At 45.5% G+C, this 16,106-nt stretch overlaps 1 protein-coding gene across 1 annotated transcript in view; it reads right to left on the reverse strand.

Annotated features, from left to right (window-relative positions):
• KRI1 (KRI1 homolog) overlaps window positions 1–16,106 on the reverse strand; it is a 1,261,256-nt gene that overhangs the window by 335,105 nt on the left and 910,045 nt on the right. The window contains exons 14-15 of the mRNA XM_044084757.1: window positions 3,822–3,946; window positions 3,106–3,256 (exon numbers count right to left, since the gene is read on the reverse strand). Of these exons, the coding sequence (XP_043940692.1) occupies window positions 3,106–3,256; window positions 3,822–3,946 (276 nt within the window). The remainder of the gene's footprint in view (window positions 1–3,105; window positions 3,257–3,821; window positions 3,947–16,106) is intronic.

Consider the following 16,106-nt stretch of genomic DNA (forward strand, 5'->3'; position numbering starts at 1 on the left):
AATATGTAAAATGGCTCTCTGCTCTTTCTCCTTTTCTCCCCATCAAAATGGGTGTCCCTCAAGGCTCTATTTTAGACCCTTCCTTAATAACATTTTTACTAACCAACTTCACACATCTGTCCTCAGTCTTCCCTCATACAGTACGCAGATGACTTCACCATCATTTCAATCACTGATTAACCCTGACACAAACATCTTTCAACCTCACTGAAACATGGCTTACTAACAACCAACTTGTACTAAACCCTAAAAAAGACAAAACTTCTTCTCTTACTCCCCAAATCCCTTTACCATCTTAAATCCTCATTCACCATCTCTTCCCTCAATAACACTATGATCATAGCCGAATCCCACACTAAACTGCTTGGAATAATAGTGGATGATCAACTAATGTTGGACCTTCATGTACTTAACGGGAACAAGAAAAGCCACCAAAAGCTTGGCTTACTCTACAGAATTAAAAAGTTCCTCACAGCCAACTCCACGATCTCACTAGCCCACGTTTACCTTCTCCCCAACCTATTTTACAACTCTCAGATTTTAACCAACATACAAGTCCTCACTACTTTCCAAATTTGAAACCACCTACAACAAAGTTGCTAGATTTGCAGCCAATCTGCCCTCAAGATCACACCACTGTCACACTCTCCAGACTCTCAGCTGACTAGAGTTTCCTAACCAGCTCTTATTTACCAAACTTCTCATTTTCCATACTATTTTGAATTTGCCCTAGCATTTCCTCACTTGTCTCCCTCTATTAGCCCCCCCCCCCTCAATCCCTCAGAAGAACTGACCAATGTCTCTTACAAATTCACAAACCTAAAACATCTATTGGACAGGATCTCTACAGCTATTTCCCTGCTCTTGCATGGAATAAGCTCCCCATGACCCTTAGAAACATTTCTCACATCCACGAATTCAAGAAAACTCTCAAAAGGTACCTTAACAGCACATGGATTTGCCTCTATAATCATCCCACATGAACCCACCCCTTTCTCTATCACTATCCTCTCTATTCCTCCCTTCCCTACTACCATAACTCACTTAACTGCTCTGTATTGTACAATTACCCTCTGAAGATAACCCACTGTGTTATGTAAATTCATTCAAATGTTTTATTGTACATTTCTTTGCTATGTTTTTTCTTCAGTGTTATAATGCCTCTTACTGTAAATCTACATTTAACTGTTTTACTGTATATTGCATTCAACTTCAATTTTTGTAAATTTTTCTTGCATACTTGTACTGTGGAGCTTTTCTCCCCGGGCCTCCGGTGAAAAAGGGCTTTTGCTCAGATGGATTATCCCGGTTAACAAATGTCAAATAAATACTAAATAAATAAATAAATGTGTACATCATCTCTGCCAGCTGCCCTGGTTTCAAAATTGCATAAATGTGTATGTCATCTCTGCTAGATGCCCTGGTTACAAAACTATATAAATGTGTACGTCATCTCTGCCAGCTGTCCTGATTACAAAACTGTATAAATGTGTATGTCATATCTGCCAGCTGGCCTGGTTACAAAACTGTATACGTATGTATGTCTTCTCTGCCAGCTGCCTTGGTTACAAAACTGTACAAATGTATATGTCATCTCTGTCAGCTGCCCTGGCTTACCACTATGAAAGGCCCTCCTGAATTTTCAATTTAACTGGTGACTGAACTATTTTTTTACAGACCACTTTAAGCTCTGACCAAAGCCAAAAAGGCAGATGTAATTAAAATACACATGGACACTTCAGAGAAGCCAACTAGTGAGATTCTTGGAGGGAGGATGGCAGTGCTGGGAGAAATTACCACATCAACACCAGTAGAACAAGAAAAAAACTTCATACAGACACAGGGCGAAGGTCAGAACTAAACCCTATGCCCTGAAACTGTTGCACTAAAATCTTAATCACTAACTGTACTACTGCCAATTATACCTCCGACTCAGACAAAAACAAAAATAAGCCTCACACTGATTACTTTACAAGTTGGGGGGGGGTCTTTTGTGTGGAATCTGCTTGTATTTATTTGTCCATATGGGGTACGGCTTCCTCACACATCCAAAAGACATAAAAAGTGACTGATTTTGTTCTCCTGAAAGCTGTAATTCATTCATTAATCATGTTCTGTCAGAAGTTTTAATTTTCTTAAAAAAGCAAAATTATTGACCACTGTTAGCTACGTGAAACAGCACATGAGCTTGCAACTAAAAATCAAAGGGTTCGGCATAAATTCATCAAACATCGAAGTGTGCGGGTATGGGAAATAGCAGAAGTCTTGGCTAAAAATGTTGTTAAGGTAGTTTTCTCAATGTCATTGAATACAACAAATTGTAAATTAATTTTTAAATTTTCAGAGCAACGTAGAGCTCATTACAGAAGATCAAGGTAACAAGAACATGCATTTTTGTTTTTCAGCTTCTACCCACAGTTTTTTTTTTTTATTAACAGTAAAACAGTCAGTAGGCTCTAAATGCTTACTGTTCGAGAATATATGGGAAACACTACTAAAAACAATGCCAGCAACCACTGCTGCCTTACAAGAATATCAGGAGAGGGAAAGTACATTTCCACAATATCTGTCTCTACAGAAAGGGAGAACTAGTACAACCAAACTCAGCAGAATGAGACCTGCTATTGTAGCAGAATATACAAAGATGAAGATGGGAAAGTCAACTTGATTTATACTTTTGTATTACAAGAGGAAAAAAAAGCCATTCTGAACTTGGCTGCAAATGCCTGCATGATAGCAGTCCAAACCACTTAATGCTAGTATTTACAGCATGGTAACGTTATCGTTTCTTTGTTTAACCACAGCAACAAGAGGTCTATATTCAGTGCACAGAAGAATGCCATGTGTAGTCACTACACACTACACACAACTGGATGACAGGAAGAGTGAGTAAAATATGCATCATGTTTTTATGCAGAGGACAGAAAGAGAGGTTAAAATATCTGTACATTTTTTGTAAGAAAGAATCTACAAAGAAAATCCACACTAGGATGATTCATTTTAAATTTATAACTTCATTACTTATTACTTTGATTAAACTAATGGTAGCTTCATTTTCATTGCAGAAAAAAAAGAAACATTTATGTACAAATAGACGCCACTTACTTGGATCAAAGGCTGGTTTTTCTTTGTTAATCGTCTCTGCAAAAGCAGATTTATGTTTCTTTTTCCCCAGCAATGCTTTCTCTTGTGCCAGTTTCCTTCTCTGTTTTCTAGACATGCTTGGCTTCTGCTCTGGGTCATAGTCCACATCCATCTGTAAAATGTGAAGGACAGAACTTCTCAGCAAAACCTTACAGCTACAGTTATTACATCACATGAATGTTAACATATTCCAATCACCAAACCAAGAAGTATGCCAGCTAAACACCAGAGGTGCATAAAAAGCCCCAACTCAGCCCCACACCACTCAGGATCAACATGTTACCTGGGTACTAGAGCAACTGGCAAGGGAAGATAGAAATCAGCAAGCAACACGGTCTCACCCATACAGAGGAAGCGGGAGGGGTGCAGACAAAGTAGTCCACTGTCAGAGTGACATCTGGTGAAGGAAAACAGCATGAAGGGCAGTGACGTGTACCCCACCAACCAGCATTTGTTTGGACCTGGAATTAGTCACATATGCAGAAGCATCAAAGCATGAGTGGACCCAGTACTGTGAGATCAAACGTCAGGCTACCAGTGGGTAGAGTAATAGGTAAAAGGCAAGCATATACCCCTGTAACAGATACACTAACAATAATCCCCAAAAGGAGAAGAGGGTGGGTCGGTCTGGTGACTGCCAAAAATGGAGATGGAGTTAGAAAAAAACCTAGATGTACAATAAAGTCAGGATCCTCGCAGTGTGGTGCTTCCTCTTCCTCCTGCCACTCTTCATACTCCTCTTCCTCTCCAAGAGTATCATCTTTTCCTTCATTGCCAGTCCAGCTATCCCAATTCCATTCATCTAAAAAAAAAAAAGAAAAAAGATGATAGCCATAAGTAATACAAGCAAAATGAAATTTCAAAAACACACTGCTGGCCAAAAATATTTTGTGGCATACATATCAGTAAAATTCAGAAAAGTCAATACCTGCTAAGTTACAATTAGTGTTCAAATACTGACTAAAACTGTTTTAACATAACAGGTGACTACTCCCTATAGTCTGCTACTCAGACTTAGGTGGAATGCCATAAGACCCCTTCCAGTGAGTATACACACTGCTACCCAGACTTAGGTGGAATGTCATAAGACCCCTTCCAGTGAGTATACACACTGCTACCCAGACTTAGGTGGAATGTCACAAGACCCCTTCCAGTGAGTATACACACTGCTACCCAGACTTAGGTGGAATGTCACAAGACCCCATCCAGTGAGTATACACAATGCTACCCAGACTTAGGTGGAATGTCATAAGACCCCTTCCAGTGAGTATACACACTGCTACCCAGACTTAGGTGGAATGTCATAAGACCCCTTCCAGTGAGTATACACACTGCTACCCAGACTTAGGTGGAATGTCATAAGACCCCTTCCAGTGAGTATACACAGTGCTACCCAGACTTAGGTGGAATGTCATAAGACCTCTTCCAGTGAGTATATACTCTGCTACTCAGACTTAGGTGGAATGTCATAAGACCCCTTCCAGTGAGTCTACACTCTGCTACCAGACTTAGGTGGAATGTCATAAGACCCCTTCCAGTGAGTCTACACTCTGCTACTCAAACTTAGGTGGAATGTCATAAGACCCCATCCAGTGAGTCTACACTCTGCTACCCAAACTTAGCTGTAATGTCAGCAACTACATCCCTCCTTGATCTCATGCTCCCACTGCCCAGTACAAGTTCCTGCTACAGCATGCTGAGATGTCCTTATGTTGGAATCAGGCAGAATATTCAGCCCCAAGATCCCCAGCTGCTGACCCACTCTGAGCATGTGAGAATCACAACAACAAGGATATGAAATTATAAACTTGCAATATTCATATCTGGAACTTTTGCTACTCAATCTGCCCAGACATAGGGTAAAATGGTGAAAGTTTTCCACTACAGAAGGCTTGATCAAGGAATGAATATACTGAGAGGTCACATACCTTTAATGCCTTATATTTAATGGCTCTCTGTAGAAGGTACACACTTGAACAGACTCCCTATGTGTATTCACGATGCCCCAAAAGCAAGGAATGAAAGAACCTGAGTGTCATGTGAATGGAGGAACCTGGAAAAGGAAGCTTTAGAACAAAGCATGAAAAAGCTCCTAATGTAACCATTAGAAGTAGACACTCTACAGGAGGGATGACCTTTGACAGCATTTGCTAATGACCACCTAGGTGACTCATAAGGACAACACAGCTGACAATTCTGGAAAGCGCTAATTGCCCCATGGTCTGACCAAATTCACCACGTGAGATCTCTCTTGCATGCCTGAGTGATTTGCATCTGAGTTGACATGGACTGGTAAAGAACTGAATATTGTGTTGCTAGCATTCACTGCAGAATTCTCCTATAAAATCTGGCTAAAGGTACTAAGGTTGTCGCAGCTGACACTCATCCTAGGGCTTGAAGGACCAAGCAGGCTAAAATTTTGGTACTGCAAATTATTTTTCTGACCTGAGATCTGATCGTTTGCTTTCTTGAAGGTGGCTAGTGAAGTTATTGATGACTTCATGTTGCAAATTGCTCCTATAAATTTCAAATTTTCAGTTTGTCATAGTGGATACTTGTAGTATGGTTATTCCCAGATGAGAACAAGTCTGAAGAACCTGATCTCTTGCCCTTATCAACTGATGCCTGGTCATGACAGTATGAGCCAGTTGTCTAGATATGGAAACACCAGGAATCCTTGCAGTCTCAAGTGAGCCCCTACTACTGCCATGCATCTGGTGGCACCCTAGGTGCTGTGGTGAAAATGAAGGGCAGAGCTCTAAAATGGTAGTGACCAGCTCCCAGCCGGAAGCATAGATACCTCCTGGATTCTCTGTTCATCTTTATGTGACAGTACGCATCCTAAAGGTCTATCGAGCACATCCAATTATCCTTGCTCAGAAAGGAAAGAATGGACTGAACTGTGACCATCCGAAACTTGGTATGTTGAACAGACTTGTTCAAGTTGTTGAGATCCAAGATTGGTTTCCAATCCCCTGTTTTCATTGGGACTAAAAAGAATCTTGAGTAAGTTCTGGATTCTCTCTGGACTGGCAGGAACTCTTGGATGACTTACTTTCTAGCAGCTTTTGTCTGAATTGCTGCTTCTTCCCCAACATTCCACCCAGTTAAAGAGATTTTTCCCAAGATTAGAGGTGAAAGGAAAGGGGTATTGTATGGCCTCTGGATATAATCTTCTGCACCCAAATATATTTTGTTATGTCTAGCCAGGCTCTCTGGTGCAAAGATAACTGACACCTGATTGCCTCCAGAGGTGGACAATCGAGCCTTCTTTCAGGAGTGCTGGTAGGGTCTGTCAGAGAAATAATTTCTGGAACCATGGCTTTACGGGCCTCCTCTGCTGTAGGGGCAGCACAGACCATTAGAGTTCCTCCCTCTGTCCCTAGGGGAATTTTCTCAAACGTGTGTCCTGGAAAGGACCATGGGACTTCCTGAACCACATTTTCTGACCACCACATTGATTCCTAAAAAAGAATCTTTCAGGGGTTGAAAAACATACACCCACGGCAGACAGTGTCTTTCCATCTTTCTCACAACTGGATAATGTGTCCTTAATTTTGGGGATAAACAAAGACGTGCCATCAAAGGAAGCATTGACGAACAAAGACTTGAAGGGTTGCAAAAATCACATAAGCGCATCCAGGCATGTCTCTTGCTAGAAATGCCTGAACCCATTGCTCATGAGGTGTCTTCTACTGCATGTGAAATAAGCCTCATGGATGAACCGGAAATAGACTGTAGGGTAGCCAACTGAGAAGTCACAGATGATTGGGCCTCTGCAGTAACGGATCCTGAGAGGGTATCTGACAGTTCCCTTAATCAGATCCCTCTGCAACCTTGTAAAACGTGCTAAATAATTCAGCGACCTGATGGTGAAGGTCGCTAAAGCACAGATACACTTCCCAAACTAGTCTATTGCCTTAGACTCCTTGTTAGGGGGATGAACAGTGAAACTCTCTTCAACAAGTTCCTTTATGGTGGCTGCTGCCATGACCACGGCATCAATGGGCACCCCTTTACCCCAAAACTCTTTCCCCAAAGGTGGTGTCAGACATTTGTCTGGTCTCCTGGGTACTGGCTCAACTGTGTCATGTTATTTCCACTCCACCGAGAGATCAGATCTATAAGCTCATTGGTGGGTGGAGCAACAGGTATAAGGTTGAAGACCAGACAGGGTTAGCTCCATCCATCCTGCCTGTGCAGAAAATACCCTCTTCACAACTTCAAAGGCTGACCGCCCCGGACAGAGAGAAGAATCCAATGTTGAGAAGACAAACTTCTGGACCGCTGTCCTCCCACGGTCAGAAAGCAATCTCCCTGAGGAGGAAGCCAGAGCCAAGCTATCCAGTGCCCAGGCTCCAAGGCACAGAGACAGCTCCAGCAACTTCGACGTCGACTCCAACACCTTGGACTGACATGGAAGCTTCAGCTCAGAGAGTCATCCAGATCCAAAGAGGTCGGAGCCGCAGCACTCAGAGTAAGCTTCGGCTCCAAAGATGAGAGTATCTTCAGATCAGAGCCAGACAGATCAGGACTCTGAAGGAGCAGTAGGAATCAGAGGAGGAACATGAAATGGGGGAGGAGACGAAGGTCAGATCTCTTGAACCCAAGGGGTAGGAGCCGATAAGACACCCATCTGACTGTGCTGAGAGAATCTTCTGCACCACTATTTTCACATCTTCCTCTGTCAAACTTCTGGAAGAACAAGTTGAAACCAGAGAGGGGGACCTGGACCGATGACATTCCAAAAAGGGCGAAAGCACCCTTGAAAGAACCGGGACAATCGATAAAAAGTATCTTGTCCTGGGAAGAGCTGTAGGACTGGAAGCAGTTGGAAATAAAGTTTTTTTTTCATCGGATCCAAGGTAGTCAGATCCAGCACTTTTTTCTTTCTCAGATCCGAAACTTTTGGAGCTTCTCGGATCCAGCTTAAGCCTTTTCTTAGATGACTCCAAAACCTTGGTGAATGATGTGGATGGCTTCGAAGAAGAAAGCTTCATCTCTTTACTTTTGGGGGACTGAGCCCCAGATAATGCCCTCCAAAAGCAGAGTTTGTTCTCCCTTTCAACCAAAGCCCTTGGATTGAAACCATGGCAAATGGAACAATCTTCTTGTAAATGCAAAGGACCAAGACAATAACAGTAAAATACACAGTGTGGGCAACAGACATTGGCATTTTGTGCCCGTACTTAGCACACTTTTTAAACCCAGCAGGGCCTTTTTCCGCTACTATACTAGGAATAAATATAGTAAGAACAGTTCATGAGGACAGAAGAAGAGATTAGAGACTGGGGACAGGAAGCCCCCAAGGGATCCAATATCCAGGGCAGATACTTCAGATGAGACCAAAGGAGGGAGAACTATGCCTGACGAGGCCAAAAGGGGGCAATGAGGATGACAGGAGTCTTCAGCCAATAGGCTTTGTGTAAGACTTTGGGAATGAGGGGAGTTAGCATATAGAAGTCCCGACAGCCAATTGTGTACCACAGTGTCCCTGCATGATTCCCCCATCAGGGGGGGGTCAGGGCAATGTAGCTGCTGCATTTGTGATTGTCCGGGGATGCAAAAGGATCGCAGCAAGGAAAACCCCAAAAGCCAAATATCCGACGTGCCACTGACAGATTCAGGGACTACTCGTGAGGACTCAGGAAAGATCTGACTTTGTCGGCTAACGCACTGGAACTGCCGGGAATGTGCGTTGCAAGAAGAAAGCGCCTGGAAGACTTCGCCCATTCCCACACTCTCATGGCCTCTCTGCACAGGGGATAAGATCGTGTCCCCCCCCCCCCCTCCTTGCTGATGTACCACTGCCATGTCGTCTGTTTGAATTGCTATAGTTCCAAGAGGGAGGCACTCCGGGAAGGCTTGCAACATTAAAAGGACTGCTCTCATCTCCAGGATATTTATGTACAATTTGGTCTCTAAGGGGGACCACATGCCTTGAACTATCCTTCCCCGAAAATGCCTCCCACCCCAACAGGGAGGCGTCCATGGTCACTGTGACCTTGGGTTGGGGAAGAGAGAGGGGTCTGCCTAGTATGAGATCCTAAGCTTGGAGCCACCAAGCAAGGTGACGTCTTCACACCTGAAATATCCTGATGGTCATGGACATGGGGTGAAACTGAGGTGACTATTGCACTGCTAGAGTCCACTGCAGAACCTGCATATGATATCTGGCAAGAAGCACTAACTGAACAGCCGTGACCATCGAACCTAGCATCTGCAAGATCAAGTGGACAGTGTGGTGATCCAGACCCAGCAACTGATGGACCTTGTCCCAAATTATTTGAACTCTGAGTAGGGGAACTGCTGCAGTCTCTGACACCATGTCCAGAAGGATCCTGATAAACTCTAGCTTCTGACATAGGAAAAGACAGGATTTGGGCAGGTTCACTGTGATGCCTAGAGCTTGAAACAGACTGAGAGCATAATCGGTGGCCAAAGTGAGTTGATGCCTTGTGGGGGCCACGAAGAGCCAATCGTCCAGGTACGGGAAGACCTGGAAACCTTGCAGCCAGAGATGAGCTGCCACCACTGCCATGCATTTGGTAAACACCCAGGGGGCTGTGGAGAGTCCAAAGGGAAGGGCTCTGAACTGATAGTGGTTGGTCTCTAGCCAAAAGCGCAGGTATTTCCTGAAGTGTCTGTCGATTTTGATATGACAGTACGCATCCTTGAGATCTACCGAGCACATCTAGTCATCCTTGCGCAGAAGAGGCAGAATGGACTGAACACTGACCATCCAGAATTTGGACTTCTTGACTGACAAGTTCAGTTTGCTGAGGTCCAAAATGGGATGGACGACCCTGGATGGCTCTTTTTTGAAGAAGGTCTTGGACCTTGAGAAGGGCCAACTCCCATTGGTGGGGTGGAACGTCTGGGAGAGAACTTTGAACTGGAGGGGGCTGAAAAAAGGGTACCCCTGGAATGATCTTTAACGCCCACTGATCTAAGGTGATACTTGTCCAGGCTAGTGGGTGGAGGGAGAGTCGACCTCCGACTGCCTCCAGGGCAGGACAGCCAGGCAGTGCCTTCAGGAGTGTTGAAGGGGCTTCTCCGAGACGGGTTCCTGGGAGCCTTGGTTCTGTGGACCTTCTCTGCCTCTAGGGCGGCATCTGCCATTAAATGTCCTGCCCCAGCCGGAAGAAGAGGATTCCTGGGAAGCATCCTAGAAGGACGACTGCAACCCGCAAAACCAAAGTTTCTTACTACTCCTCTGATTTTTGGAAAAGGATCGTTGGGGTATAGACAAAGTACAGTTGCGTACACTTACCATAAATGTAGATGTTTGAGTGTATTCACTGTTGCAGTCATCACATCTGGGTTATCCCTGTCAGGGTAGCCCTCACCCGGCCCGAATACCAGAGGCTTAGTATTTCTGTGTTGGTTGCTGTCGCTTCAAGACTGACGTCAGGTTGTCAGTAGTATAAAGTAAGGCAGCTGACGCCATTACATCAGTTTTTCTTGCCCTAACCTGTCAGGAGCCTCCAAGTGGGAGCCAGATTCTGGTGGAAGAACCCCACCAGTAGAAAGTAAATACCAAAATGTCCCTTGTAAGGAGAGAGAAGAAAGAAGAGGGGAGATGGAAAGAGAGAAAGCAGGACTGCAGCAGTGAATGCACTCGAACATCTGCATTTATGGTAAGTGTACACAACTGTACTATGTTCTTCGTGTTTCACTGTTGCAGTCATCACATTTGGTTTGATTCCCAAAGCAGAGGAAAAGGGTGGAGGCAGACAAGGAGAATGGGAGCTGGCAGGGATGTCCTGCAAAACTGCAGAGGCAAACCCTGCCATAGATTTGGGGAAGATAGGCAGGTGGTAATGTCTGGTAAAAGTGTGAACAGATGTCCAGATGGCAGCCTCCAGGAAAGCTGCAGAGGTGGAGACTGCTCTGGTGGAGCGAGTCCTGACCCCCTTGGGAGTAGGCTTTCCATGTTGTTTGTAGCAAAAATGGCTGCAGTGTGCTATCCATTGGAAATTGTTTGTTTGGAGATGGCTTTGGCCTCTGCCCCTGCAGCAAAGCTAACCAGCAATTGATCAGACTTTCTGAAGGATTCAGTCCTGTCTAGATAGAATCTGAGCTGTCTGTGCACATTTAGAGAGTGCAGGATCCTTTCCCCCTTACTCTGTGGGTTAGAGAAAAAGGTGGGCAAATGAAAGGATTGGTTGAGAACCACACTGGACACCACTTTGGGCATGAAGGGTGGGTTAGTCCTGAGGGAAACCTTGTCAGCATGGAAGATGATGAAGGGCTCCACAGCCATGAGTGTTTTGTAGCTCGGAGACCCTTCTGGCTGAAGTGATGGCCAGAAGGAAAGCTGTCTTCCAGGAGAGAAATTTTAGCTCTGATGAAGATACTAGTTCGAAGGGGGGCTGGGCGAGCTTTTCCAACAAAAAAGTTAAGGTCCCAAGCTCGGGTTGGTGCTCTTCTGGCTGGCCTCAAGTTGCTAGCCCCTCTTAGGAATTGTTTTCATCAGAGGGTGTGAGAAAAGGGGCTGCTCAGTGGGGAAATGAGCAGAGATAGCAGAGGCATGAATTTTAATTGAGGAAAAAGACGGACCACTCTGTAGCAGGTCAGCTAAGTAATCCAAAATGAGTGGGAGGGATGGCTGTGCTGTATCGGCTCTCTTAGCCTGAATCCAGATGCAGAACCTTTTCCATTTGTCAGCATAAGACTTTCTAGTGCTAGGGCATCTGGCCTCATGTATAACATCTAGAACCCGTTTACTGAGGTTGGCAGACTGATCGGTGGTTAAGGAATAAGCCAGGCTGCCAAATTGAGGGTCTACAATTGGGGATGCAAGAATTCTCCTGCCCTCTGGGTCAGAAGGGTTGGGGTCTGAGTGAGATGCCATGGTGGCAGTGGGGACAGGCTATGCAGCATTGGGAACCAGTGCTGGCTAGGCCAGTCTGGAGCAATAAGAATTGTCTTTGGTTTTTCTTCCTTTATTTTGAGCAGTACCCTGGGGATGAGAGGTAGTGGAGGAAATGGATAGACTGATAAGATTGACCTAGGGGAAGGACAGGGCATCCACTTTCTAAGCCATGCAGTGATGCTCCCTGGTGCAGAACTTGCTGAGCTGATGGCTGGTGTGGGATGCAAAGAGGTCGACCTTCGGGGCGCCCCATTTCTGAGTTATTAGGGTGAAGGTTCTTTTGTCTAGCTGCCACTTGTGTGGGTCCGGAAGATTTCTGCTTAAGTGGTCTGCCAGAGAGTTTAGAGAACCTGGCAGGAATTGTGATAACAGGTGGAGTTGCATGGCAGAGTCTGTGTGCCAAAGGGTCATGGCTAGCCTGCATAGAGAGTAGGAGTGAGGCCCTCCCTGCTTGTTGACATACCACATCACAGTGGTGTTGTCTGTTCTGATTAGGAGAGCCTCTGGGGAGAGAAGGGGCTTGAAAGCTGTCAAGGCATGCTGGACAGCTATCATCTCTTTTTGGTTGATGTGCAGATTGATTTGCTGTGGGCTCTACAGGCCCTGTATGTACTTGTCGTCCAAGTGTGGACCCCAGGCATAGTCTGATGCATCTGTGGTGATGGTCTGGTCAGCGGGGGTTGGTGAGAAAGGTAGTCCCTTGTTGTGGGAGCATGCTGCTGCCCACCAAAGAAAATATTTTCTGAGACAAGGTATCATGGGTATAAGAGTCTCCAGGTCTTGAGTGTGTTGACACCAAAGGCTTTTTAGGTACCACTGAAGTTTCCTCATATGCAGTCTGGCATATGGAATGAGCAGAATGCAAGATGCCATGAACACCAGAGCTTGTAGGATTTTCCCTGCAGATAACTGCGGTCTGGTGGCTAGCTGAGAGAAGTAGGCTGTCAGGTAAGTTTGCTTTTCTGGTGTAAGGAATGCCATCTGGGATGCTATGTCCAGGCTTGCTCCCAGGAATATAATCCTTTGGGTGGGTACTTGTTTGGATTTCTTTTCGTTGTCTGTGTACCCTAGGGAGGTTAGTAGGGGCTTTACAAAGGCCAGGTGCTTGAGCAGCTTTTCCTGGCTGTCTGCCTGAATTAGGCAGTCATCTAAGTATGGGTAAATATGAATATTCCTTTGCCTGCAAAAGGCAATGGTCGGAGCCAGACATTTTGTGAAAACTCTAGAAGGAGTAGATAAGAAAAAGAGATCCTGCCCTGAAACGTAGACATTTCCTGCATGATTCCCTGATAGGAATGTGGAGGTAGGTCTCTTTTAGGTCTAGGGTGGCTAGCCAAGCATCCTTGGAGATCATGGGTAGCAGCTGCTGGAGGGTGAGCATTTTGAATTTTGGTATCACCAGGAAGGTGTTTAGAATGGACAGATTGAAGATGGGGCGCCAGGTGCCCTCTTTTCTGGGTACCAGAAAAAGTCTGGGGTAGAAACCTTGGCCTTTCTGTTCTGCAGGAACGTGCTCTATTGCCCTCATAGAGAGCAAGGAAAGGACTTGCTTCTGCGCCTCTGGCCACTGGTTTGGAGTTAGATCGGGGAACCCTTTTGGAGTTGGAAGGGTATGGAAAGAAAATTTGTATCCCTGGGACACTGTTGAGGACCCAGCAGTCGTTGGTAATGGTGGTCCAGGTGCTTGCGTGAAAGGAGAGTTTTCCTCCTAGGGGTTAGTGAAGGTGGGCAGAGGGAGGGGGTACAGGAGGAGCATCATTTTGAGTTCTTACCATGAGGGGATGGCTTAGAACTCCCTGGTTTTGAAGTGGAGGAAGTCCACTGTTTGGATCTCTGCATTCCCTGTGGCTGCTGTCTGTGGGGGGGAGGGGGTGTCTGCTTCCACGGGGTCTGGGCTGAACTGACCTGGAGGGAGCAGGAAAGGACCAGTGCTTGGAGGGGCAATGCCGGCTGGACCTGTAAGAAATCCTTAACTGTCCCCATAGATTTTGCTTTTTCTTCCATCTTTTGTAAAACCTCTTCTGCCTTAGTGCCAAATAAGTTGTCTTTGTGCAAGGGGGCATCCAACAATTTATATTTAACATGGTCTGGCAAGGGCTGTTCCTTACACCATGCATGCCTTCTAAGGACAGAACTGGTGACTGCTGCCCTGCAAGAAGCTTCTAGGGTGTCATAACCACAGTGCAAGGTGTGATTAATTACTTGACTTGCAGAATGCATTAACTCTTGTAACTCTTTAAATTCTGCACAAGCAGGAAAGGAAGACATTTTTTGTTTGAGGAGTTCCAGGGTATGTTGCTGAAATTTTAGCATATGGAACTGGCAATTTAGTGCTCTGATAGCAAGAGTAGCATAGGAGTATACTTTTTACCCCATCTGTCTAGTGCTCGGGAATCCCTATCTGAGGGGGTGGGATTCTTAGCAGAGGTTTCTTTAATTCCTTTAGGCCCTTGAGAAATTACCTCAGGGTCAGCAGTAGGATTTATAAAAAGAAATTTGTGTGAGTCAGGGACTCTGTAATACCAGTCTGGTTTTCTGGGTGCAAGAGGGAGGGTGTCAGGAGTCAAGCTGGATTCCAGGAAAACATTCTCCAAAACATCCAGGACTGGGGGAATGGCCAGGGGTCTGTGCTGTGGAAGATCTAAGAATTCCCAGAGTCTCTTTTTAGACTGAGGGTAGTCCTGACATTCTCACTGGAAATATTCCCTTAATGTAGGAAGGGTTTCCCCAAAGGAAAAATCCTCTGGGGGAGAGGCTGAACTAATGGAATCCTCTGCATCAGAATCCTCATAAGCAGAGAGGGGTTGCATGTCTTCATATTCAGATGCATAAGAGTCATCAGACTCCTGTACAAACAAAACTACTGGGGACAGATCTCCCTTTCTTTTGGAAGGAGTTTTATTGGCTTCCCCCGATCAGCATGATACGGTCTTCTGCCATTTTAAGCATTTGAGACTGAGGCAAGGAAGCAGGTGCCTGAGATTGGGTCTTCGGTTTCTTGGGTGTGGTTCGTACCCTGGGCCTTAGAAACTCAGTAGTTTAGAAAAAACGGTAGACGCGAAATAAGTCATTAGTTTGTGTCAAGAATTGGTAGTGCGTAGGACTTCCTCAAAAGCTGGTGCTTGCTCAGTGGCTCTGGACCAATCCAAGGGAGAGACAAAAGCAGGATACATAGTCAAAGAAGAGTTTTGTGGCATACCAGACTCTGAAAGGGTCTCGGTAGTGGCCTGTGAATCCACAGAAGCAGGCATCAGGGGCTGCGGAGGCACTTCACTGAGGACCGGAGAACTGATGACTAGCTTAACAGAAGCGTCGTTGGTAGGTTTGGACCTGTGCGGTCTGTCTCTGTCTTTATCTTTACATTTTTTCGGAAGATCTGCTGTCAGATGGCTTACCGAAGCCATATCGGAATTCGAGGACTGTAAGCGAAAATATCTAGCTACAGTAAGGGCCCGACAACATACAGTTTTGGAGTTGAACAAAGCACAAACGCGACAGCGGGGGATGTCATGGTCTGGGCCTAAGCAAGTGACACAGTAAGAATGAAAGTCCCGGTGTGGTATTTGCTTTCCACAGGCGAGACTATTGTTAACTTTTTCTGACATCGGTTAGTGCAAGAAAAAAGGATCCGCAACGGGGTACTTAGCCTTAGACGACTTCAGCTTCAATTCGGAAGATGAAACTCAGGTAGTGGCCGACCGGCACTCGTGCGAACTGCTTCTGCTTCGGGCTCTGCGGCAATGGTGTTGGCTGCCTTACTTTATACTACTGACAACCTGACATCAGTCCTGAAGCAACAGCAACTGACGCAGAAATAATAAGCCTCTGGTATTCGGGCTGGCCGAGGGCTACCCTGGCAGGGATAACCCAAATGTGATGACTGCAACAGTGAAACATGAAGAACATTTTGATCCCCACCACAGAATCTTTCCTTTCTGCTCACTGCGGGTCAAAGTCCCTTTGACGGAGGGACCAAATAAGGATGACATGTCAAAAGGGGCATTAGTGAAAGGACATCTTAAAAGGTTCTGCAAACCCACAAAGGTGATGCCAGATGTGCCACCTGATGGCAATGCCTGTGCCC

This window comes from Protopterus annectens, chromosome 9.part0 (genome assembly GCF_019279795.1).
Source record: "Protopterus annectens isolate FY-2018-M chromosome 9.part0, PAN1.0, whole genome shotgun sequence".
Taxonomy (NCBI): domain Eukaryota; kingdom Metazoa; phylum Chordata; order Ceratodontiformes; family Protopteridae; genus Protopterus; species Protopterus annectens.